General features: G+C 42.1%; 2 protein-coding genes across 2 annotated transcripts in view; one reads left to right on the plus strand and one right to left on the minus strand.

The window, feature by feature from the left end:
* The first annotated feature begins 1,610 nt into the window (after nucleotides 1-1,610).
* Nucleotides 1,611-18,340, plus strand: bcl2l12 (BCL2 like 12). The gene is made up of 8 exons (XM_079366434.1): nucleotides 1,611-1,654; nucleotides 9,469-9,647; nucleotides 14,279-14,480; nucleotides 14,637-14,949; nucleotides 15,350-15,454; nucleotides 15,593-15,666; nucleotides 15,750-16,025; nucleotides 17,652-18,340. The coding sequence occupies exons 2-8, from the start codon at nucleotides 9,469-9,471 to the stop codon at nucleotides 17,694-17,696; spliced, it is 1,194 nt and encodes a 397-aa protein (XP_079222560.1). The 5' UTR covers nucleotides 1,611-1,654; the 3' UTR covers nucleotides 17,697-18,340.
* The window catches only part of tspan4b (tetraspanin 4b), a 14,201-nt gene continuing 7,382 nt past the window's right edge, over nucleotides 18,182-25,000 (minus strand). Inside the window, exon 8 of the mRNA XM_079366442.1 lies at nucleotides 18,182-18,860. Coding sequence (XP_079222568.1) covers nucleotides 18,792-18,860 — 69 coding nt within the window. The 3' untranslated portion in view covers nucleotides 18,182-18,791. The remainder of the gene's footprint in view (nucleotides 18,861-25,000) is intronic.

Below are 25,000 nucleotides of genomic sequence, written 5' to 3' on the forward strand. Positions count from 1 at the left end.
ATCCATTCATACACATTCACACACTGATGGTAGAGGCTGCTGCAGAGTAAAGAGTCCATCAGTATGAACTCATCCATTCATACACATTCACACACTGATGGTAGAGGCTGCTGCAGAGTAAAGAGTCCATCAGTATTAACTCATCCATTCATACACATTCACACACTGATGGTAGAGGCTGCTGCAGAGGTTACTAGCGTTTCTGACCGTTTCCAGTGACGTCATTATGTAAACACGTTATATCAACACAGGTAGAAATCAGTGCTTCCTGTCATCTCAACAGGTTGTAGTTTGTTTCATCCTTTCTCCACATTTTGCTTTTAAACAACATCGTATTTAATGGCATCAATAAAGTTTAACAACAATAACAACTTATAACTCGTGAACAGGAAGTGGTGTATGGGAATGCTGTTGCTATGCAACGGCACTGCGGTCAACGGCACTGGTCAAGCCAGCCGTACTTTCGATCTCCGTGGTCAAGTCCGCCGCACTTAAAATTCGAGCGTGCAAGTATTCTCGGCATTGTGGTAAAGACGGAGAAACGGCTTGTCTTTTCTTCCGGTTTTCAAAATAAAGGTATTTAAAACAGTAAAATATGTATAGAACCTACATTTAAAATAAAAAGAAACTAGATTTTAGTTCCATGCGCCCGTGATGAATAAAAAACATGACTTTACTGCACCAGTGTGAAGAAATACCAAAAGAAAAGTCCCACATTTATACAAAGTTATTACAGATTTGACTGCATTTGAGATGCTATTAAATCACTTTGCTAAATAATTCCTGGCTATGGATGGCATTTTTGAATTCTATACATATTAGACTTCAAGTTTGGCCAAGAATTATTCAGCAAAGTGGTGTTACAGTAGCTCAAATATAGTCAACAATGCAATCTCTCACTATAAATGTGTGACTTTACACTTGAATGTCTCCAAATTGATAAAGTAAAAATGCTTGATATTGAGTTTGCGTGCAGTCTAATATGCATATAATTAAAAAATGTCATCCATAGCCAGGAATTATTCAGCAAAATGGTTTTACAGGATTTTAGAGCATCTCAAATCCAGTGAAATCTGCAATAACTTTGTATAAATGTGGGACTTTTCTTTTGGTATTTTTGCACAGTGGTGCAGTAAAGGTACTACTACATGTTTTTCATCACGGGCGCATGGAACACTAATATTTAGTTGTTGTTGTTTTGTTTTTTTTTAAATGTAGATTCTATACATATTTTACTGTTTTAAACTTTATTTTGAAAACCGGAAGAAAAGACAAGCCGTTTCTCCGTCTTTACCATAATGCCGAGAATACTTGCACACTCGGATTTTAAGTGCGGCGGACTTGACCACGGAGATCGAAAGTACGGCTGGCTTGACCGCAGTGGAACGGCACCATGAGCGCCAAGACATCGGTTGTCCTCGCTCCTTGTTGGGCTCTGTGTCCATCAGTCCACGTGGGACATTCTGCTGCTATCTGCCGGTTCTGCAGAATCTTTCCCAAATCCCATGCAAACTTTCAGATTACGTCATCAAGGTAAACACGCCCTCATCTGTCGGCTCCACCCCCTGGTCCCTGCTCACGCAGAGACGGGACGGAGACACAGAGACACAGAGACACGGAGAGCTCCTCGGATCTGTCCAAACAGAAAGCAAAGGTAAGTTCTGATTGGAGTTTGTAAGTCAGAGAGAAGTTCACTGTGTTTTCTGTGTGGGGGGGTTAAAGTGTCTCTATGATGATGTTCACACTCATTCATCTCTCTAATAGTTCTTTAGAAATGTTCAGAGTTTCTATCAGACAGTTTGTAAAAACAAACTCAAAGGGTCTTTTTCTATAATGTTTTTGTCTATGATCAGATTATTTCCCGGTAGCATTCAGAGGAATGTTTCCCGTCCTGTCCGGTCGGTGAAGCTCCCCCCCCCCCCCCACTTCTTCTTCTCTCACCTTTTCCTGTAGCTGAAACACTGAGTGTTGTGTTTGCTGACATCTACTGGAGTGAGTAAACGCCAGCCTCTGGATGTCACAGTTTGTCAAGACACCAGAAAAAAAAACCAAAACCTTTGATATGATTGTAAATCGATAAGTCTGTTTGATGTGACACCAGAGAACAACATGAGACACTTTGGGTCATTCTACCTTTTCAATAGTTCACGAACTCGAGCACAAAGTTTAAAGTTTGCAAAAACATTTCAGAAAGGTGAAACGAAGGAGTCGTTTGTCTGGATTCCTTCCTCTCCGTCAAACCTGTCTGATGGGTTTCATGTAGTTATGTTAAGTTTCATGACTTTCTTTTGAACATGACAGAAGGTGTTAAAGCGTGTGACCTCAGGGAGCAGACAGTACCTGATCTGTAGTCCACTTCATGCTTCAGTACAGCTGTCATCACATTTTATTACTTTACATCAACTCCTGAAGTGCACCTGAAGAAGTCTTCACAGGGAACACCTGAAGAAGTCTTCACAGGGAACACCTGAAGAAGTCTTCACAGGGAACACCTGAAGAAGTCTTCACAGGGAACACCTGAAGAAGTCTTCACAGGGAACACCTGAAGAAGTCTTCACAGGGAACACCTGAAGAAGTCTTCACAGGGAACACCTGAAGAAGTCTTCACAGGGAACACCTGAAGAAGTCTTCACAGGGAACACCTGAAGAAGTCTTCACAGGGAACACCTGAAGAAGTCTTCACAGGGAACACCTGAAGAAGTCTTCACAGGGAACACCTGAAGAAGTCTTCACAGGGAACACCTGAAGAAGTCTTCACAGGGAACACCTGAAGAAGTCTTCACAGGGAACACCTGAAGAAGTCTTCACAGGGAACACCTGAAGAAGTCTTCACAGGGAACACCTGAAGAAGTCTTCACAGGGAACACCTGAGAAGCTTCTGAATCATAACTGTATCTGTCAAATAACACAGAGAGAAGACACAGAACACTTCTAATGAACACGCTAAATACTTAGCTTCATTTATCTGTCACAACAGGTTCACAGTCAGTGAGTCAACATAGTGACACAGTGACATAGTGATGGTAGTGACATAGTGACATAGTGATGGTAGTGACATAGTGATGGTAGTGACATAGTGATGGTAGTGACATAGTGATGGTAGTGACACAGTGACATAGTGATGGTAGTGACATAGTGATGGTAGTGACACAGTGACACAGTGACATAGTGACATAGTGACACAGTGACACAGTGATGGTAGTGACATAGTGATGGTAGTGACACAGTGACACAGTGACATAGTGACATAGTGATGGTAGTGACATAGTGATGGTAGTGACACAGTGACACAGTGACATAGTGACATAGTGATGGTAGTGACATAGTGATGGTAGTGACATAGTGACGGTAGTGATGGTAGTGACATAGTGATGGTAGTGACATAGTGATGGTAGTGACATAGTGATGGTAGTGACATAGTGACATAGTGACATAGTGATGGTAGTGACATAGTGACATAGTGACATAGTGATGGTAGTGACATAGTGACATAGTGACATAGTGACATAGTGACATAGTGACACAGTGACATAGTGACATAGTGACATAGTGACATAGTGACATAGTGACACAGTGACATAGTGATGGTAGTGACATAGTGACATAGTGACATAGTGACATAGTGACACAGTGACATAGTGATGGTAGTGACATAGTGACATAGTGATGGTAGTGACATAGTGACATAGTGATGGTAGTGACATAGTGATGGTAGTGACATAGTGACATAGTGATGGTAGTGACATAGTGACATAGTGACATAGTGACATAGTGATGGTAGTGACATAGTGACATAGTGATGGTAGTGACATAGTGATGGTAGTGACATAGTGACATAGTGATGGTAGTGACATAGTGATGGTAGTGACATAGTGATGGTAGTGACATAGTGATGGTAGTGACATAGTGATGGTAGTGACATAGTGATGGTAGTGACATAGTGATGGTAGTGACATAGTGACACAGTGACATAGTGACATAGTGACATAGTGATGGTAGTGACATAGTGACACAGTGACATAGTGACATAGTGACATAGTGATGGTAGTGACATAGTGATGGTAGTGACATAGTGACACAGTGACATAGTGACATAGTGACATAGTGATGGTAGTGACATAGTGATGGTAGTGACATAGTGACATAGTGATGGTAGTGACATAGTGATGGTAGTGACATAGTGACATAGTGACATAGTGATGGTAGTGACATAGTGACATAGTGACACAGTGATGGTAGTGACATAGTGATGGTAGTGACATAGTGACATAGTGACATAGTGATGGTAGTGACATAGTGATGGTAGTGACATAGTGATGGTAGTGACATAGTGATGGTAGTGACACAGTGACATAGTGATGGTAGTGACATAGTGATGGTAGTGACACAGTGACATAGTGATGGTAGTGACATAGTGATGGTAGTGACACAGTGACATAGTGACATAGTTATGGTAGTGACATAGTGACACAGTGACATAGTGACATAGTGATGGTAGTGACATAGTGACACAGTGACATAGTGACATAGTGACATAGTGACACAGTGACACAGTGATGGTAGTGACATAGTGATGGTAGTGACACAGTGACACAGTGACATAGTGACATAGTGATGGTAGTGACATAGTGATGGTAGTGACATAGTGACGGTAGTGATGGTAGTGACATAGTGATGGTAGTGACATAGTGATGGTAGTGACATAGTGATGGTAGTGACATAGTGATGGTAGTGACATAGTGACATAGTGACATAGTGATGGTAGTGACATAGTGACATAGTGACATAGTGACATAGTGACATAGTGATGGTAGTGACATAGTGACATAGTGACATAGTGACATAGTGACATAGTGACATAGTGACACAGTGACATAGTGACATAGTGACATAGTGACACAGTGACATAGTGATGGTAGTGACATAGTGACACAGTGACATAGTGATGGTAGTAACATAGTGACATAGTGACATAGTGATGGTAGTGACATAGTGACATAGTGATGGTAGTGACATAGTGATGGTAGTGACATAGTGACATAGTGATGGTAGTGACATAGTGACACAGTGACATAGTGACATAGTGACATAGTGACATAGTGATGGTAGTGACATAGTGATGGTAGTGACATAGTGATGGTAGTGACATAGTGACACAGTGACATAGTGACATAGTGACATAGTGATGGTAGTGACATAGTGACATAGTGATGGTAGTGACATAGTGATGGTAGTGACATAGTGACATAGTGATGGTAGTGACATAGTGACACAGTGACATAGTGACATAGTGACATAGTGACATAGTGATGGTAGTGACATAGTGATGGTAGTGACATAGTGACATAGTGACATAGTGACACAGTGACATAGTGACATAGTGACATAGTGACATAGTGATGGTAGTGACATAGTGACATAGTGATGGTAGTGACATAGTGATGGTAGTGACATAGTGATGGTAGTGACATAGTGACATAGTGATGGTAGTGACATAGTGACACAGTGACATAGTGACATAGTGACATAGTGATGGTAGTGACATAGTGACATAGTGATGGTAGTGACATAGTGACACAGTGATGGTAGTGACATAGTGACATAGTGATGGTAGTGACATAGTGACACAGTGATGGTAGTGACATAGTGACATAGTGATGGTAGTGACATAGTGACATAGTGATGGTAGTGACATAGTGACACAGTGACATAGTGACATAGTGACATAGTGATGGTAGTGACATAGTGACATAGTGATGGTAGTGACATAGTGACACAGTGATGGTAGTGACATAGTGACATAGTGATGGTAGTGACATAGTGACATAGTGATGGTAGTGACATAGTGACATAGTGATGGTAGTGACATAGTGATGGTAGTGACATAGTGATGGTAGTGACATAGTGACATAGTGATGGTAGTGACATAGTGACATAGTGATGGTAGTGACATAGTGATGGTAGTGACATAGTGATGGTAGTGACATAGTGATGGTAGTGACATAGTGACATAGTGACATAGTGATGGTAGTGACATAGTGACACAGTGACATAGTGACATAGTGACATAGTGATGGTAGTGACATAGTGACATAGTGACATAGTGATGGTAGTGACATAGTGACACAGTGACATAGTGACATAGTGACATAGTGATGGTAGTGACATAGTGATGGTAGTGACATAGTGACACAGTGATGGTAGTGACATAGTGACATAGTGACATAGTGACATAGTGATGGTAGTGACATAGTGTTGGTAGTGACATAGTGACATAGTGATGGTAGTGACATAGTGACACAGTGATGGTAGTGACATAGTGACATAGTGACATAGTGACATAGTGACATAGTGACATAGTGACATAGTGATGGTAGTGACATAGTGACATAGTGACATAGTGACATAGTGACATAGTGACACAGTGATGGTAGTGACATAGTGATGGTAGTGACATAGTGACATAGTGATGGTAGTGACATAGTGACATAGCGATGGTAGTGACATAGTGATGGTAGTGACACAGTGATGGTAGTGACATAGTGACATAGTGATGGTAGTGACATAGTGACATAGTGACACAGTGATGGTAGTGACATAGTGATGGTAGTGACATAGTGACATAGTGATGGTAGTGACATAGTGATGGTAGTGACATAGTGACATAGTGATGGTAGTGACATAGTGATGGTAGTGACATAGTGATGGTAGTGACACAGTGATGGTAGTGACATAGTGACATAGTGATGGTAGTGACATAGTGATGGTAGTGACATAGTGACATAGTGACATAGTGATGGTAGTGACATAGTGACACAGTGATGGTAGTGACATAGTGACATAGTGACACAGTGATGGTAGTGACATAGTGATGGTAGTGACATAGTGACATAGTGATGGTAGTGACATAGTGATGGTAGTGACATAGTGATGGTAGTGACATAGTGATGGTAGTGACATAGTGACATAGTGATGGTAGTGACATAGTGATGGTAGTGACATAGTGATGGTAGTGACATAGTGACATAGTGATGGTAGTGACATAGTGACACAGTGACATAGTGACATAGTGACATAGTGATGGTAGTGACATAGTGATGGTAGTGACATAGTGACATAGTGACATAGTGATGGTAGTGACACAGTGATGGTAGTGACATAGTGACACAGTGACATAGTGACATAGTGATGGTAGTGACATAGTGACATAGTGACATAGTGATGGTAGTGACATAGTGACATAGTGACATAGTGACATAGTGATGGTAGTGACATAGTGACATAGTGATGGTAGTGACATAGTGACATAGTGACATAGTGATGGTAGTGACATAGTGACATAGTGACATAGTGACATAGTGACATAGTGATGGTAGTGACATAGTGATGGTAGTGACATAGTGACATAGTGATGGTAGTGACATAGTGACATAGTGATGGTAGTGACATAGTGACATAGTGATGGTAGTGACATAGTGACACAGTGATGGTAGTGACATAGTGACATAGTGATGGTAGTGACATAGTGACATAGTGATGGTAGTGACATAGTGATGGTAGTGACATAGTGACATAGTGACATAGTGATGGTAGTGACATAGTGACATAGTGACATAGTGATGGTAGTGACATAGTGACATAGTGATGGTAGTGACATAGTGATGGTAGTGACATAGTGATGGTAGTGACATAGTGATGGTAGTGACATAGTGACATAGTGACATAGTGATGGTAGTGACATAGTGATGGTAGTGACATAGTGACATAGTGATGGTAGTGACATAGTGATGGTAGTGACATAGTGATGGTAGTGACATAGTGACATAGTGACATAGTGACATAGTGATGGTAGTGACATAGTGACATAGTGACATAGTGACATAGTGATGGTAGTGACATAGTGACATAGTGATGGTAGTGACATAGTGATGGTAGTGACATAGTGATGGTAGTGACACAGTGACACAGTGATGGTAGTGACATAGTGATGGTAGTGACACAGTGATGGTAGTGACATAGTGACATAGTGACATAGTGACATAGTGATGGTAGTGACATAGTGACATAGTGACATAGTGACATAGTGATGGTAGTGACATAGTGACATAGTGATGGTAGTGACATAGTGATGGTAGTGACATAGTGATGGTAGTGACACAGTGACACAGTGATGGTAGTGACATAGTGATGGTAGTGACACAGTGACACAGTGATGGTAGTGACATAGTGATGGTAGTGACACAGTGATGGTAGTGACATAGTGACATAGTGACATAGTGACATAGTGACACAGTGATGGTAGTGACATAGTGATGGTAGTGACACAGTGATGGTAGTGACATAGTGATGGTAGTGACATAGTGACATAGTGATGGTAGTGACATAGTGACATAGTGATGGTAGTGACATAGTGACATAGTGACATAGTGACACAGTGATGGTAGTGACATAGTGATGGTAGTGACATAGTGACATAGTGACACAGTGATGGTAGTGACACAGTGACATAGTGACATAGTGACATAGTGATGGTAGTGACATAGTGATGGTAGTGACATAGTGATGGTAGTGACATAGTGATGGTAGTGACATAGTGACACAGTGATGGTAGTGACACAGTGACATAGTGATGGTAGTGACATAGTGACATAGTGATGGTAGTGACATAGTGATGGTAGTGACATAGTGATGGTAGTGACATAGTGACATAGTGATGGTAGTGACATAGTGACACAGTGACATAGTGACATAGTGACATAGTGATGGTAGTGACATAGTGATGGTAGTGACATAGTGACACAGTGATGGTAGTGACATAGTGACATAGTGACATAGTGACATAGTGATGGTAGTGACATAGTGACATAGTGACATAGTGACATAGTGACATAGTGATGGTAGTGACATAGTGACATAGTGACATAGTGACATAGTGACATAGTGATGGTAGTGACATAGTGACATAGTGATGGTAGTGACATAGTGACATAGTGACATAGTGACATAGTGACATAGTGATGGTAGTGACATAGTGACATAGTGACATAGTGACATAGTGACATAGTGATGGTAGTGACATAGTGACATAGTGATGGTAGTGACATAGTGACATAGTGATGGTAGTGACATAGTGACATAGTGACATAGTGACATAGTGATGGTAGTGACATAGTGACATAGTGACATAGTGACATAGTGATGGTAGTGACATAGTGACATAGTGATGGTAGTGACATAGTGACATAGTGACATAGTGACATAGTGATGGTAGTGACATAGTGACATAGTGACATAGTGATGGTAGTGACACAGTGATGGTAGTGACACAGTGATGGTAGTGACACAGTGATGGTAGTGACACAGTGGCAAGTTATAAGTTGAATAATCTATGAATCAATACAAACATTTAAGATAATAAATATACATTGAGTTGAAAGAAGAATGATAACAACTGTTTCTCTTTGTCAGATGTCGTCGTGTACAGAGCGCCTTCCTTCCGTCTCCTCTGTCTCCTCCATCTCTTTGATGGAGATTAAAGCTGACACTCACTTGGTCCTTAAAGCCTTCCTCCATAGGACCCTTGCCCTCCCGCTGGTGGAGCGGCCTGGCAGAGTGGGAGGAGCCTACATAGACCACAACAAGTTCAGGTACAGTAACACACCTCAACAATCAGATTTATGAACCTCCCACCGATGATAAGGAGTATCAATAAATATTCAGCATCACTTGTTGAATTAGCATAATTTCATCTTAATTATCTGTCAGTGATTCTACCAGCCAGACGTGACCATATGTGGAAAGAAAGAGGGCTGGAGACGAACCCTCTTTTCTATATATGGTCACTTCTCCTGTCTTTGTTTTAAAGCAGACATACAGCAGCTATTATTTACACAATTTTGTTATGTTTAGTGTTAAACGGTGTAACCACTACAAGATTATCTTGCCAGATTCTCCTGTGGTAATTTCAGCCTTCTCCGATCTACTCGAAAGACAATCGAGGCTGCCTCAATTTCAAAAACATTATATATTATATACTAAATATTATAGGTGTTCAATATTTATGATCTGAAGTCCTGTGGTGTGAGGATAACACTGAGCACAGCCGAGCACCGACTCTGTGGGCTGTGTCCGAAATCCCTCACTCATTCCCTACTCTTCATATCAGAATCAGAATAGTTTTTTTATTGCCAAGTACAAACAAGGAATTTGTCTTTGTGTATTGGTGCAAGTACTTAAATAAAAATCAAATATGAGAAGCAATTACCAATACATACAGCAGAATTAATGTTAAATATGGGGAATATAAAAAAAGAAAAAAGTAATGTATATAGGGAGATTAATGCAGTGGACTATATAGTGCACTAACTCAACAAAATTTTAAAAAACATTTGGGACACTACTCACTCACCAGCCACTGACAATGACATCATTGTTGTTACACTGGACACAACAATGACGCGGGTCGCTCCAGTCGAATGCAATGCATGATGGTACATATTGCTTGGATAGTGACCATCACTTGTCCACTACTTTTCAAAATACATTGTGAGACACAATGAGTGGACTATATAGGATATGACCATGCTCACTCAGAATTCAGACAGCACTACAAAATTAGGTGTTCACTATATATAGTGCACTATAGTGAACAGGAAGTGATTGGAATGGAACAGTAGCCAATAGGGAGGCAAGCTAACTGAAGCAGGAAGCACAACAAACATTACCATGGCGACAACAGCACCCTGTCCCTGTCCAGTAGAACACCATACTGTTACCTGTCCTGTAGTTCACCAGACTGTTACCTGTCCTGTAGTTCACCAGACTGTTACCTGTCCTGTAGTTCACCAGACTGTTACCTGTCCTGTAGTTCACCATACTGTTACCTGTCCTGTAGTTCACCATACTGTTACCTGTCCTGTAGTCCACCAGACTGTTACCTGTCCTGTAGTTCACCATACTGTTACCTGTCCTGTAGTTCACCATACTGTTACCTGTCCTGTAGTTCACCAGACTGTTACCTGTCCTGTAGTTCACCAGACTGTTACCTGACCTGTAGTTCACTTTACTGTTACCTGTCCTGTAGTTCACCATACTGTTACCTGTCCTGTAGTTCACCATACTGTTACCTGTCCTGTAGTTCACCAGACTGTTACCTGTCCTGTAGTTCACCAGACTGTTACCTGACCTGTAGTTCACCATACTGTTACCTGACCTGTAGTTCACCATACTGTTACCTGTCCTGTAGTTCACCATACTGTTACCTGACCTGTAGTTCACCATACTGTTACCTGTCCTGTAGTTCACCATACTGTTACCTGTCCTGTAGTTCACCATACTGTTACCTGTCCTGTAGTTCACCATACTGTTACCTGTCCTGTAGTTCACCATACTGTTACCTGTCCTGTAGTTCACCATACTGTTACCTGTCCTGTAGTCCACCAGACTGTTACCTGTCCTGTAGTTCACCATACTGTTACCTGTCCTGTAGTTCACCATACTGTTACCTGTCCTGTAGTTCACCAGACTGTTACCTGTCCTGTAGTTCACCAGACTGTTACCTGACCTGTAGTTCACCATACTGTTACCTGTCCTGTAGTCCACCAGACTGTTACCTGTCCTGGAGTTCACCATACTGTTACCTGTCCTGTAGTTCACCATACTGTTACCTGTCCTGTAGTTCACCATACTGTTACCTGTCCTGTAGTTCACCAGACTGTTACCTGTCCTGTAGTTCACCAGACTGTTACCTGACCTGTAGTTCACCATACTGTTACCTGTCCTGTAGTCCACCAGACTGTTACCTGTCCTGGAGTTCACCATACTGTTACCTGTCCTGTAGTTCACCATACTGTTACCTGTCCTGTAGTTCACCAGACTGTTACCTGTCCTGTAGTTCACCAGACTGTTACCTGACCTGTAGTTCACTTTACTGTTACCTGTCCTGTAGTTCACCATACTGTTACCTGTCCTGTAGTTCACCAGACTGTTACCTGTCCTGTAGTTCACCAGACTGTTACCTGACCTGTAGTTCACCATACTGTTACCTGACCTGTAGTTCACCATACTGTTACCTGTCCTGTAGTTCACCATACTGTTACCTGACCTGTAGTTCACCATACTGTTACCTGTCCTGTAGTTCACCATACTGTTACCTGTCCTGTAGTTCACCATACTGTTACCTGTCCTGTAGTTCACCATACTGTTACCTGTCCTGTAGTTCACCATACTGTTACCTGTCCTGTAGTTCACCAGACTGTTACCTGTCCTGTAGTTCACCAGACTGTTACCTGACCTGTAGTTCACTTTACTGTTACCTGTCCTGTAGTTCACCATACTGTTACCTGTCCTGTAGTTCACCATACTGTTACCTGTCCTGTAGTTCACCAGACTGTTACCTGTCCTGTAGTTCACCAGACTGTTACCTGACCTGTAGTTCACCATACTGTTACCTGACCTGTAGTTCACCATACTGTTACCTGTCCTGTAGTTCACCATACTGTTACCTGACCTGTAGTTCACCATACTGTTACCTGTCCTGTAGTTCACCATACTGTTACCTGTCCTGTAGTTCACCATACTGTTACCTGACCTGTAGTTCACCATACTGTTACCTGTCCTGTAGTTCACCATACTGTTACCTGACCTGTAGTTCACTTTACTGTTACCTGTCCTGTAGTTCACCATACTGTTACCTGTCCTGTAGTTCACCATACTGTTACCTGTCCTGTAGTTCACCAGACTGTTACCTGTCCTGTAGTTCACCAGACTGTTACCTGACCTGTAGTTCACCATACTGTTACCTGACCTGTAGTTCACCATACTGTTACCTGTCCTGTAGTTCACCATACTGTTACCTGACCTGTAGTTCACCATACTGTTACCTGTCCTGTAGTTCACCATACTGTTACCTGTCCTGTAGTTCGCCATACTGTTACCTGACCTGTAGTTCACCATACTGTTACCTGTCCTGTAGTTCACCATACTGTTACCTGACCTGTAGTTCACCAGACTGTTACCTGTCCTGTAGTTCACCATACTGTTACCTGTCCTGTAGTTCACCATACTGTTACCTGACCTGTAGTTCACTTTACTGTTACCTGACCTGTAGTTCACTTTACTGTTAAATGTCCTGTAGTTCACTTTACTGTTACCTGACCTGTAGTTCACCATACTGTTACCTGACCTGTAGTTCACTTTACTGTTACCTGACCTGTAGTTCACCATACTGTTACCTGTCCTGTAGTTCACCATACTGTTACCTGTCCTGTAGTTCACCATACTGTTACCTGTCCTGTAGTTCACCATACTGTTACCTGTCCTGTAGTTCACCATACTGTTACCTGTCCTGTAGTTCACCATACTGTTACCTGACCTGTAGTTCACTTTACTGTTACCTGACCTGTAGTTCACTTTACTGTTACCTGTCCTGTAGTTCACTTTACTGTTACCTGACCTGTAGTTCACTTTACTGTTACCTGTCCTGTAGTTCACCATACTGTTACCTGACCTGTAGTTCACTTTACTGTTACCTGACCTGTAGTTCACCATACTGTTACCTGACCTGTAGTTCACCATACTGTTACCTGTCCTGTAGTTCACTTTACTGTTACCTGACCTGTAGTTCACTTTACTGTTACCTGTCCTGTAGTTCACCATACTGTTACCTGACCTGTAGTTCACTTTACTGTTACCTGACCTGTAGTTCACCATACTGTTACCTGACCTGTAGTTCACCATACTGTTACCTGACCTGTAGTTCACCATACTGTTACCTGACCTGTAGTTCACTTTACTGTTACCTGACCTGTAGTTCACTTTACTGTTACCTGACCTGTAGTTCACTTTACTGTTACCTGACCTGTAGTTCACCATACTGTTACCTGACCTGTAGTTCACTTTACTGTTACCTGACCTGTAGTTCATTTTACTGTTACCTGACCTGTAGTTCACCATACTGTTACCTGACCTGTAGTTCACTTTACTGTTACCTGACCTGTAGTTCACTTTACTGTTACCTGACCTGTAGTTCACCATACTGTTACCTGACCTGTAGTTCACCATACTGTTACCTGACCTGTAGTTCACTTTACTGTTACCTGACCTGTAGTTCACTTTACTGTTACCTGACCTGTAGTTCACTTTACTGTTACCTGACCTGTAGTTCACCATACTGTTACCTGACCTGTAGTTCACTTTACTGTTACCTGACCTGTAGTTCACTTTACTGTTTCCTCTATCTGACCTGTAGTTCTCCTCACTTTAACTACCTTCATGTCAGGTTCAAAGCTCAGCCTCAATCGAGGGACGGTGTTGACTCTCAGGCTGAGGACCTCAGCTCAGACGAGAAAAAATCTGGATTTAAAGAGTTCATCAAGCAGATTCCTCACAGAAATGCATCTCATAGATCTGCAAAAGACCCCAAAGGATCTCTGGACAGAGAGAACAGGACTAAAGCAGGGCAGAGCAGGGACCAATTAAAGGTGAGGAGGATTGTAATTAAATATTTAAACTATTAAAAAAGACATTTTTGATTGTTTGTTCAACATCAATTCTGATTTTCTGTCCCTCCCCCTGATGCATGACGAGGAGCTAACAGGAGGAGACACGTATGTGTGATAATCTCTCTCTGTCCTCAGGGAGATCGGATTTCCCCCTCCTCTTCATCAGAGGGAGACGACGGGGAGAAGAGGACGAAGAAGAAGCTGAACCCCAAGAGGATCAGGGAAAGACTATCCAAGATATTCAGACTGAGAGACAAAGACCGAGACCGAGACAGAGAAGGAGAAAAAGATGGAGACAGAGACAAAGACGGAGGAAAAAAAGATGGAGACAAAGACGGAGGAAAAGAAGATGGAGACAAAGACAAAGATGGAGACAGAGTCCGTCCTCAGAGGCCGAGCAGTCTGTCCATCAGAGAACCAGAACCTGCACCTCCCCTCATCTCTCCCAGTAAGAAAACACATCTTTTATTAAACACACAGCAGGTCAAACTTCCTCCTGCTTTTATCTGCACATCTTCTCACTTAATGTTTAATGGAGAAGATTTATTAAGGTTTACTTCATACACTCAGATGACCATGCAACACAAGCAGGATCCTATGGACATGCACTGAGTGACGGAGATACATGAGAGTGATGGAGCTGGTGGAGGGGGGGAATGTGGTGCCTTGCTCAAGGGCACCTCTGCATTCCAGCAGTGCTCGAGAAGTGCTCTGGTTCATGTCTCCAGTTACCAGACAAACTTCCAGATTTGGTTTGCACCGGGACTTGAACCAGCAACCCTCCGGTTCCCAACCCAAGTCCCATGGACTGAGCTACTGACGTTTTTTTATTCTCCCTCTTGTTACAGATCATCCTCCTGAGTTTTACGAAGAAGTTGCAGAAAAACTGGAACAGATCGCCCAGAAGTCCACCAGTATAAAGAAACACAATGCAACCCCCCAGACTTCACCTGGTACACACACACACACACACACACACACACACACACACACACACACACACACACACACACACACATTGACGTTTCACAAAATTACAGAGCTCAAAGAGATTACACTTTCTAAATTGCACAAAACTGTCTGTCTGTCAGCGTGTGAGAAAGAGATCATGGTCCAGAGGCTGGTTCAGGTTCTATCTTTGGAGGGAGACTCTATCAACACAAAGGTGGGTGGAGCTTAACTATGTCAGCTGTATTACCTGTCATCTGTCTTCACCTGTCTTGAAAAAAAAAAATGCCGCTTCCTCAGATCCAGTCCGACCCCTTCCTGCGCTCCAGCCTGACTCGTCTTTCCTATCCGTCCTTTGCAAAACTCCTTGACACCTTCAGCAGCACTCAGGTGTTTGAAGCCCCGCCTGAACCCACCACCGCAAGTACTTCCGCAAGCCCCACACTTAGACGGATGGCGGTGACCATGGAGGTTTCCAGGAGGATCGTCACAGCAACAGGAGCTCAGCGCATGCAGGGCTATGCTGAGTGCTACATGGAGACCTTTGCCCCTTGGGTCAAGAGTCATGGAGGATGGGTGAGAGTTTATTAAAGCTTCAAGTGAGAAAAAACATGAACTTTAAAGGTGGAGTCACAATCAACACAAGATTCAAACTAAGCCCCTCCTCCTGAGCTCACCACCCCCAGAAGCCCCGCCTACTGCAGGATGTAGTGTCTACGTTTACTGCTTTTAGCTACACTGCAAGCTAACACACGCTAGTACAAGCTAACCGCCGGTGTTTGTCAGCTTCCTGTCCAACAGGAAGTAGAGCAGCTCCACGTCCACACAAGGTTCAGCCTGGTTTTAGAAGCAGCTTTCTCCTCTCGCTGTTTCTCCTCACTCTGATTAGATTTTCTCTTCTTTGCTGCTACGTCCACGTCCGTCATATTCACCGCTTTGAATCTCCTCCAATCACTGAGCTGTATCCACTCCTAAACTCACCTGCTGCGCTCTCATTGGCTGGAGGAAACCCACCAGCTCCGCCCACAAACGTCCCGAGTCAACCAGAACAAATCAGAAGAGTAAAATCCAGTCAGAGGACAGAGTCTCTGCAGACACAGTCACACATGTACGGAGATAAACTGTAAGCAAACATTTCAGGAACACTCCTGATGACTGTCACAGGAGCTCTGCATGGGTCTGTAGCTTCAGTGTTTAGCCAGCTCAGCATGTGGTGGACACTGTAGCTTCAGTGTTTAGCCAGCTCTACATGTGGTGGACACTGTAGCTTCAGTGTTTAGCCAGCTCTGCATGTGGTGGACACTGTAGCTTCAGTGTTTAGCCAGCTCTGCATGTGGTGGACACTGTAGCTTCAGTGTTTAGCCAGCTCTGCATGTGGTGGACACTGTAGCTTCAGTGTTTAGCCAGCTCTGCATGTGGTGGACACTGTAGCTTCAGTGTTTAGCCAGCTCTGCATGAAGAGACACTGTAGCTTCAGTGTTTAGCCAGCTCTGCATGTGGTGGACACTGTAGCTTCAGTGTTTAGCCAGCTCTGCATGTGGTGGACACTGTAGCTTCAGTGTTTAGCCAGCTCTGCATGTGGTGGACACTGTAGCTTCAGTGTTTAGCCAGCTCTGCATGTGGTGGACACTGTAGCTTCAGTGTTTAGCCAGCTCTGCATGTGGTGGACACTGTAGCTTCAGTGTTTAGCCAGCTCTGCATGTGGTGGACACTGTAGCTTCAGTGTTTAGCCAGCTCTGCATGGGTCTGTAAAGCTTTCTGCGTTCTAACCTCTCTCCATGTTTCATCTCCAACATTGATCCTAGTTTGAGCAGCTTTCTGCTGCTGGAGCTTATTAGAAACATGCAGAGGCTTTTTAGCTCGGGTACAATCACTTCTATCTGAAGCAGTTCCACTGCCCGCTTCCATCGCTGCAACACCTGTTCACCTGATAACTGCCTACCTTCTCTGGTCCAATCAGATCCAGAGCATTCAGGAGCAGAATCTAAAGTTAGAAGGAGGACATACTGGCTGCTGCATTGTTGTCAGAGAAGCTTCAACACAGCAGGTTTCCTTCATGATCACACAGGAAGAGAGCAGCTCTCTGATTGGCTGACTGATCACACAGGAAGAGAGCAGCTCTCTGATTGGTCCTTTAAAGTTTACTGTAAAACTTTTTTCTTCACTTCTGTTCATCTCACCAAGCTTTTTTTCCATCTTCAGGAGAACATTGTTGAACATCTGGAGGATCCTGCAGAGTTTGATTGATCATCAGTTTTATCTCTGGATCATTTCACAAAGACGGGCCGACTCTGAGATCTTCTCTCTGAGCATCTGGACACAAACATGGAGTCACTGCGCTCACTGGATGCCTTGATCAGAGTTCATGATGCTCAGAGGTTATAATATGCTGCAGTTACCTGAATCATCCACCAGGAGGAGCTGCTGAGGAGAAAGAATATGATCTTTGCACTGATTTATGTTTACATGATGTTATTGATGTTTCTTTAGATTTATTGAACGTCTCCATCAGTCGAACTGACACAAACTGTTTTTACTGTTTTATTGTTTACATCGTTTATGAAGGAAGATGATTGAATTTATTTATAGAGAACAAAAAATGTTTTAATGTCATATTAAGATATTTGGAAGAAATGTTTCATATTTATCGTGAAGCAGCAGAAACAAATGTAAAGCTCTTTGATGTTGACATCATTGATTTGATGGCACACTGACTGCTTAAGAAAAGGAAGCAGGAATGAAATATTTATTTACAGCACTTAAAAACACCATTTAATATCTGTACATGCAGGCTGAATGTATTAACATGTTTTTTTATTATAGAAATGTGATTATGATGAACACTGAGCTGGGACTGAGTCACAGAATAATAAAAAACACATGAAGATAAACATCTGTTAAGTTCTTTTTACAAAACCTCTATGACCCTCGCTACCGTCCCTGCTCAGGATAAAACACAGTGATTAAGAGATTGATTGATTGTATGATCGGTTCGTAGGTTGATTGGTTGATTGGTTGATTGGTTGAGTGAGTCTTTTCGCAGTGATAAAACTTCTCTTACTGTTTAACTCTGAAATGGTAACTACAGCCTGCAATAAGATCATGGGAAAGTTTAAATAAAATCTTACTAATTAGAGATAATTGATCATTTGTACATTACAGAGACATCCTGAGACTGTAAATTAGGGTTTAATATCAAGCTCTGATTCATCAATTTAATTGTTTGTTCACTGTGACGTCTGCAGGACTTTAAAGACAAACTGAGTTCGGTGGGAACCTCAGTGTGGACTGGACATGATCTCTATCATCGTCATCATATCACAAGAGATCCGCTGTCTGCAATCAGTCCAGATGTTTCTCTACACACAGAATCTGACAGTACATTAACATGGAGAAGACCAGAGCCAGGATCTACAAAGAGGAGGACAGAGAGGGGAAAGGTGGGGGTGAGGGAGAGAGAGAGAGAGAGGGAGAGAGAGAGGGTGAGGGAGATAGAGAGGGTGAGGGAGAGAGAGAGGGTGAGGGTGAGAGAGAGGGTGAGGGTGAGAGAGAGGGTGAGGGAGAGAGAGAGGGTGAGGGAGAGAGAGAGGGAGGACAACATGTTAGACCAAAAACATCCTGGCTGATGAAATGTTGTGCTGCTCCCTCTCTCCACAGCAGAGCTGTTGATGGTGAGCAGTGGGTGTGGCCTCTCAGTCTTGTCCACATTAAACAGTAGCTGTTTGTCTGTGCACCACGTGGTCAGAGACAGACGAGCTTTAATGGAGGAGCGTTTCATGTTCCTCCAGATGAACACTGTTTATCTGCTCTGTCAGAAAACTGAACACATGTAACTCTCATTCAAACTCTCCTTCTGCTTCGCTTAAGTTTAGTGCAGCTTTCATTTCAAGCCTAACCGAAGCCAGGGACATTAAAGACACCAGGGACATTAAAGACACTAGGGACATTAAAGACACCAGGGACATTAAAGACACTAGGGACATTAAAGACACCAGGTACATTAAAGACACCAGGTACATTAAAGACCAGGGACATTAAAGACACCAGGTACATTAAAGACACCAGGTACATTAAAGACACCAGGGACATTAAAGACACCAGGTACATTAAAGACACCAGGTACATTAAAGACACCAGGGACATTAAAGACCAGGTACATTAAAGACACCAGGGACATTAAAGACCAGGGACATTAAAGACACCAGGGACATTAAAGACCAGGGACATTAAAGACACCAGGGACATTAAAGACACCAGGTACATTAAAGACACCAGGGACATTAAAGACACCAGGGACATTAAAGACCAGGTACATTAAAGACACCAGGTACATTAAAGACACCAGGTACATTAAAGACACCAGGTACATTAAAGACACCAGGGACATTAAAGACCAGGTACATTAAAGACACCAGGGACATTAAAGACACTAGGGACAATAAAGACACCAGGTACATTAAAGACCAGGTACATTAAAGACACCAGGTACATTAAAGACCAGGTACATTAAAGACACCAGGTACATTAAAGACCAGGTACATTAAAGACACCAGGTACATTAAAGACCAGGTACATTAAAGACACCAGGGACATTAAAGACACCAGGGACATTAAAGACACCAGGGACATTAAAGACACCAGGGACATTAAAGACACCAGGTACATTAAAGACACCAGGGACATTAAAGACACCAGGTACATTAAAGACACCAGGTACATTAAAGACCAGGTACATTAAAGACACCAGGGACATTAAAGACACCAGGGACATTAAAGACACCAGGGACATTAAAGACACCAGGTACATTAAAGACACCAGGTACATTAAAGACACCAGGGACATTAAAGACACCAGGTACATTAATCACCAGGTACATTAAAGACACCAGGTACATTAAAGACACCAGGTACATTAAAGACACTAGGGACATTAAAGACACCAGGGACATTAAAGACCAGGGACATTAAAGACACCAGGTACATTAAAGACCAGGTACATTAAAGACACCAGGTACATTAAAGACACCAGGTACATTAAAGACACCAGGGACATTAAAGACACTAGGGACATTAAAGACACCAGGGACATTAAAGACACCAGGGACATTAAAGACACTAGGGACATTAAAGACACCAGGTACATTAAAGACACCAGGTACATTAAAGACACCAGGTACATTAAAGACACCAGGTACATTAAAGACCAGGTACATTAAAGACACCAGGTACATTAAAGACACCAGGTACATTAAAGACACCAGGTACATTAAAGACCAGGCACATTAAAGACACCAGGTACATTAAAGACACCAGGTACATTAAAGACACCAGGTACATTAAAGACACCAGGTACATTAAAGACACCAGGTACATTAAAGACACCAGGTACATTAAAGACCAGGTACATTAAAGACCAGGGACATTAAAGACACCAGGTACATTAAAGACACCAGGTACATTAAAGACACCAGGTACATTAAAGACCAGGTACATTAAAGACCAGGTACATTAAAGACACCAGGTACATTAAAGACCAGGTACATTAAAGACACCAGGTACATTAAAGACACCAGGTACATTAAAGACCAGGGACATTAAAGACACCAGGTACATTAAAGACACCAGGTACATTAAAGACACCAGGTACATTAAAGACCAGGTACATTAAAGACACCAGGTACATTAAAGACCAGGTACATTAAAGACACCAGGTACATTAAAGACCAGGTACATTAAAGACACCAGGTACATTAAAGACACCAGGGACATTAAAGACACCAGGTACATTAAAGACACCAGGGACATTAAAGACACCAGGTACATTAAAGACACCAGGTACATTAAAGACCAGGTACATTAAAGACACCAGGGACATTAAAGAAAAGGTACATTAAAGACACCAGGTACATTAAAGACACCAGGTACATTAAAGACCAGGTACATTAAAGACACCAGGTACATTAAAGACACCAGGTACATTAAAGACACCAGGGACATTAAAGACCAGGTACATTAAAGACACCAGGTACATTAAAGACACCAGGTACATTAAAGACCAGGTACATTAAAGACACCAGGTACATTAAAGACACCAGGGACATTAAAGACACCAGGGACATTAAAGACACTAGGGACATTAAAGACACCAGGGACATTAAAGACCAGGTACATTAAAGACACCAGGTACATTAATGACACCAGGTACATTAAAGACACCAGGTACATTAAAGACCAGGGACATTAAAGACACCAGGTACATTAAAGACCAGGTACATTAAAGACACCAGGTACATTAAAGACACCAGGTACATTAAAGACACCAGGTACATTAAAGACCAGGGACATTAAAGACACCAGGTACATTAAAGACACCAGGGACATTAAAGACCAGGTACATTAAAGACACCAGGTACATTAAAGACACCAGGTACATTAAAGACACCAGGTACATTAAAGACACCAGGTACATTAAAGACCAGGGACATTAAAGACACCAGGTACATTAAAGACACCAGGTACATTAAAGACCAGGTACATTAAAGACACCAGGTACATTAAAGACACCAGGTACATTAAAGACCAGGTACATTAAAGACACCAGGTACATTAAAGACACCAGGTACATTAAAGACCAGGGACATTAAAGACACCAGGTACATTAAAGACACCAGGTACATTAAAGACACCAGGTACATTAAAGACCAGGTACATTAAAGACACCAGGTACATTAAAGACCAGGTACATTAAAGACACCAGGTACATTAAAGACCAGGTACATTAAAGACACCAGGTACATTAAAGACACCAGGGACATTAAAGACACCAGGTACATTAAAGACACCAGGGACATTAAAGACACCAGGTACATTAAAGACACCAGGTACATTAAAGACACCAGGTACATTAAAGACACTAGGGACATTAAAGACACCAGGGACATTAAAGACCAGGGACATTAAAGACACCAGGTACATTAAAGACCAGGTACATTAAAGACACCAGGTACATTAAAGACACCAGGTACATTAAAGACACCAGGGACATTAAAGACACTAGGGACATTAAAGACACCAGGGACATTAAAGACACCAGGGACATTAAAGACACTAGGGACATTAAAGACACCAGGTACATTAAAGACACCAGGTACATTAAAGACACCAGGTACATTAAAGACACCAGGTACATTAAAGACCAGGTACATTAAAGACACCAGGTACATTAAAGACACCAGGTACATTAAAGACACCAGGTACATTAAAGACCAGGTACATTAAAGACACCAGGTACATTAAAGACACCAGGTACATTAAAGACCAGGCACATTAAAGACACCAGGTACATTAAAGACACCAGGTACATTAAAGACACCAGGTACATTAAAGACACCAGGTACATTAAAGACACCAGGTACATTAAAGACACCAGGTACATTAAAGACCAGGTACATTAAAGACCAGGGACATTAAAGACACCAGGTACATTAAAGACACCAGGTACATTAAAGACACCAGGTACATTAAAGACCAGGTACATTAAAGACCAGGTACATTAAAGACACCAGGTACATTAAAGACCAGGGACATTAAAGACACCAGGTACATTAAAGACACCAGGTACATTAAAGACACCAGGTACATTAAAGACCAGGTACATTAAAGACACCAGGTACATTAAAGACCAGGTACATTAAAGACACCAGGTACATTAAAGACCAGGTACATTAAAGACACCAGGTACATTAAAGACACCAGGGACATTAAAGACACCAGGTACATTAAAGACACCAGGGACATTAAAGACACCAGGTACATTAAAGACACCAGGTACATTAAAGACCAGGTACATTAAAGACACCAGGGACATTAAAGAAAAGGTACATTAAAGACACCAGGTACATTAAAGACACCAGGTACATTAAAGACCAGGTACATTAAAGACACCAGGTACATTAAAGACACCAGGTACATTAAAGACACCAGGGACATTAAAGACCAGGTACATTAAAGACACCAGGTACATTAAAGACACCAGGTACATTAAAGACCAGGTACATTAAAGACACCAGGTACATTAAAGACACCAGGGACATTAAAGACACCAGGGACATTAAAGACACTAGGGACATTAAAGACACCAGGGACATTAAAGACCAGGTACATTAAAGACACCAGGTACATTAATGACACCAGGTACATTAAAGACACCAGGTACATTAAAGACCAGGGACATTAAAGACACCAGGTACATTAAAGACCAGGTACATTAAAGACACCAGGTACATTAAAGACACCAGGTACATTAAAGACACCAGGTACATTAAAGACCAGGGACATTAAAGACACCAGGTACATTAAAGACACCAGGGACATTAAAGACCAGGTACATTAAAGACACCAGGTACATTAAAGACACCAGGTACATTAAAGACACCAGGTACATTAAAGACACCAGGTACATTAAAGACCAGGGACATTAAAGACACCAGGTACATTAAAGACACCAGGTACATTAAAGACCAGGTACATTAAAGACACCAGGTACATTAAAGACCAGGTACATTAAAGACACCAGGGACATTAAAGACACCAGGGACATTAAAGACACCAGGGACATTAAAGACCAGGGACATTAAAGACACCAGGGACATTAAAGACACCAGGTACATTAAAGACACCAGGGACATTAAAGACACCAGGTACATTAAAGACACCAGGTACATTAAAGACACCAGGTACATTAAAGACCAGGTACATTAAAGACACCAGGGACATTAAAGACACCAGGGACATTAAAGACACCAGGGACATTAAAGACACCAGGTACATTAAAGACACCAGGGACATTAAAGACACCAGGTACATTAAAGACACCAGGTACATTAAAGACACCAGGTACATTAAAGACACTAGGGACATTAAAGACACCAGGGACATTAAAGACCAGGGACATTAAAGACACCAGGTACATTAAAGACCAGGTACATTAAAGACACCAGGTACATTAAAGACACCAGGTACATTAAAGACACCAGGGACATTAAAGACACTAGGGACATTAAAGACACCAGGGACATTAAAGACACCAGGGACATTAAAGACACTAGGGACATTAAAGACACCAGGTACATTAAAGACACCAGGTACATTAAAGACACCAGGTACATTAAAGACACCAGGTACATTAAAGACCAGGTACATTAAAGACACCAGGTACATTAAAGACACCAGGTACATTAAAGACACCAGGTACATTAAAGACCAGGTACATTAAAGACACCAGGTACATTAAAGACACCAGGTACATTAAAGACACCAGGTACATTAAAGACACCAGGTACATTAAAGACACCAGGTACATTAAAGACACCAGGTACATTAAAGACCAGGTACATTAAAGACACCAGGTACATTAAAGACACCAGGTACATTAAAGACACCAGGTACATTAAAGACCAGGGACATTAAAGACACCAGGTACATTAAAGACACCAGGTACATTAAAGACACCAGGTACATTAAAGACACCAGGTACATTAAAGACCAGGTAC

This window comes from Symphodus melops (assembly GCF_947650265.1).
Source record: "Symphodus melops genome assembly, chromosome: 17".
Classification (NCBI taxonomy): Eukaryota; Metazoa; Chordata; class Actinopteri; order Labriformes; family Labridae; genus Symphodus; species Symphodus melops.

Bases quoted from the DNA above. Each gene is read 5' to 3' on its own strand.
- bcl2l12 (XM_079366434.1), top strand. From the start codon at position 9,469: ATGTCGTCGTGTACAGAGCGCCTTCCTTCCGTCTCCTCTGTCTCCTCC. The intron at 9,648-14,278 runs GTACAGTAACAC...CCTTCATGTCAG, and splicing joins ATAGACCACAACAAGTTCAG to GTTCAAAGCTCAGCCTCAAT. The intron at 15,667-15,749 runs GTGGGTGGAGCT...CCGCTTCCTCAG, and splicing joins GAGACTCTATCAACACAAAG to ATCCAGTCCGACCCCTTCCT.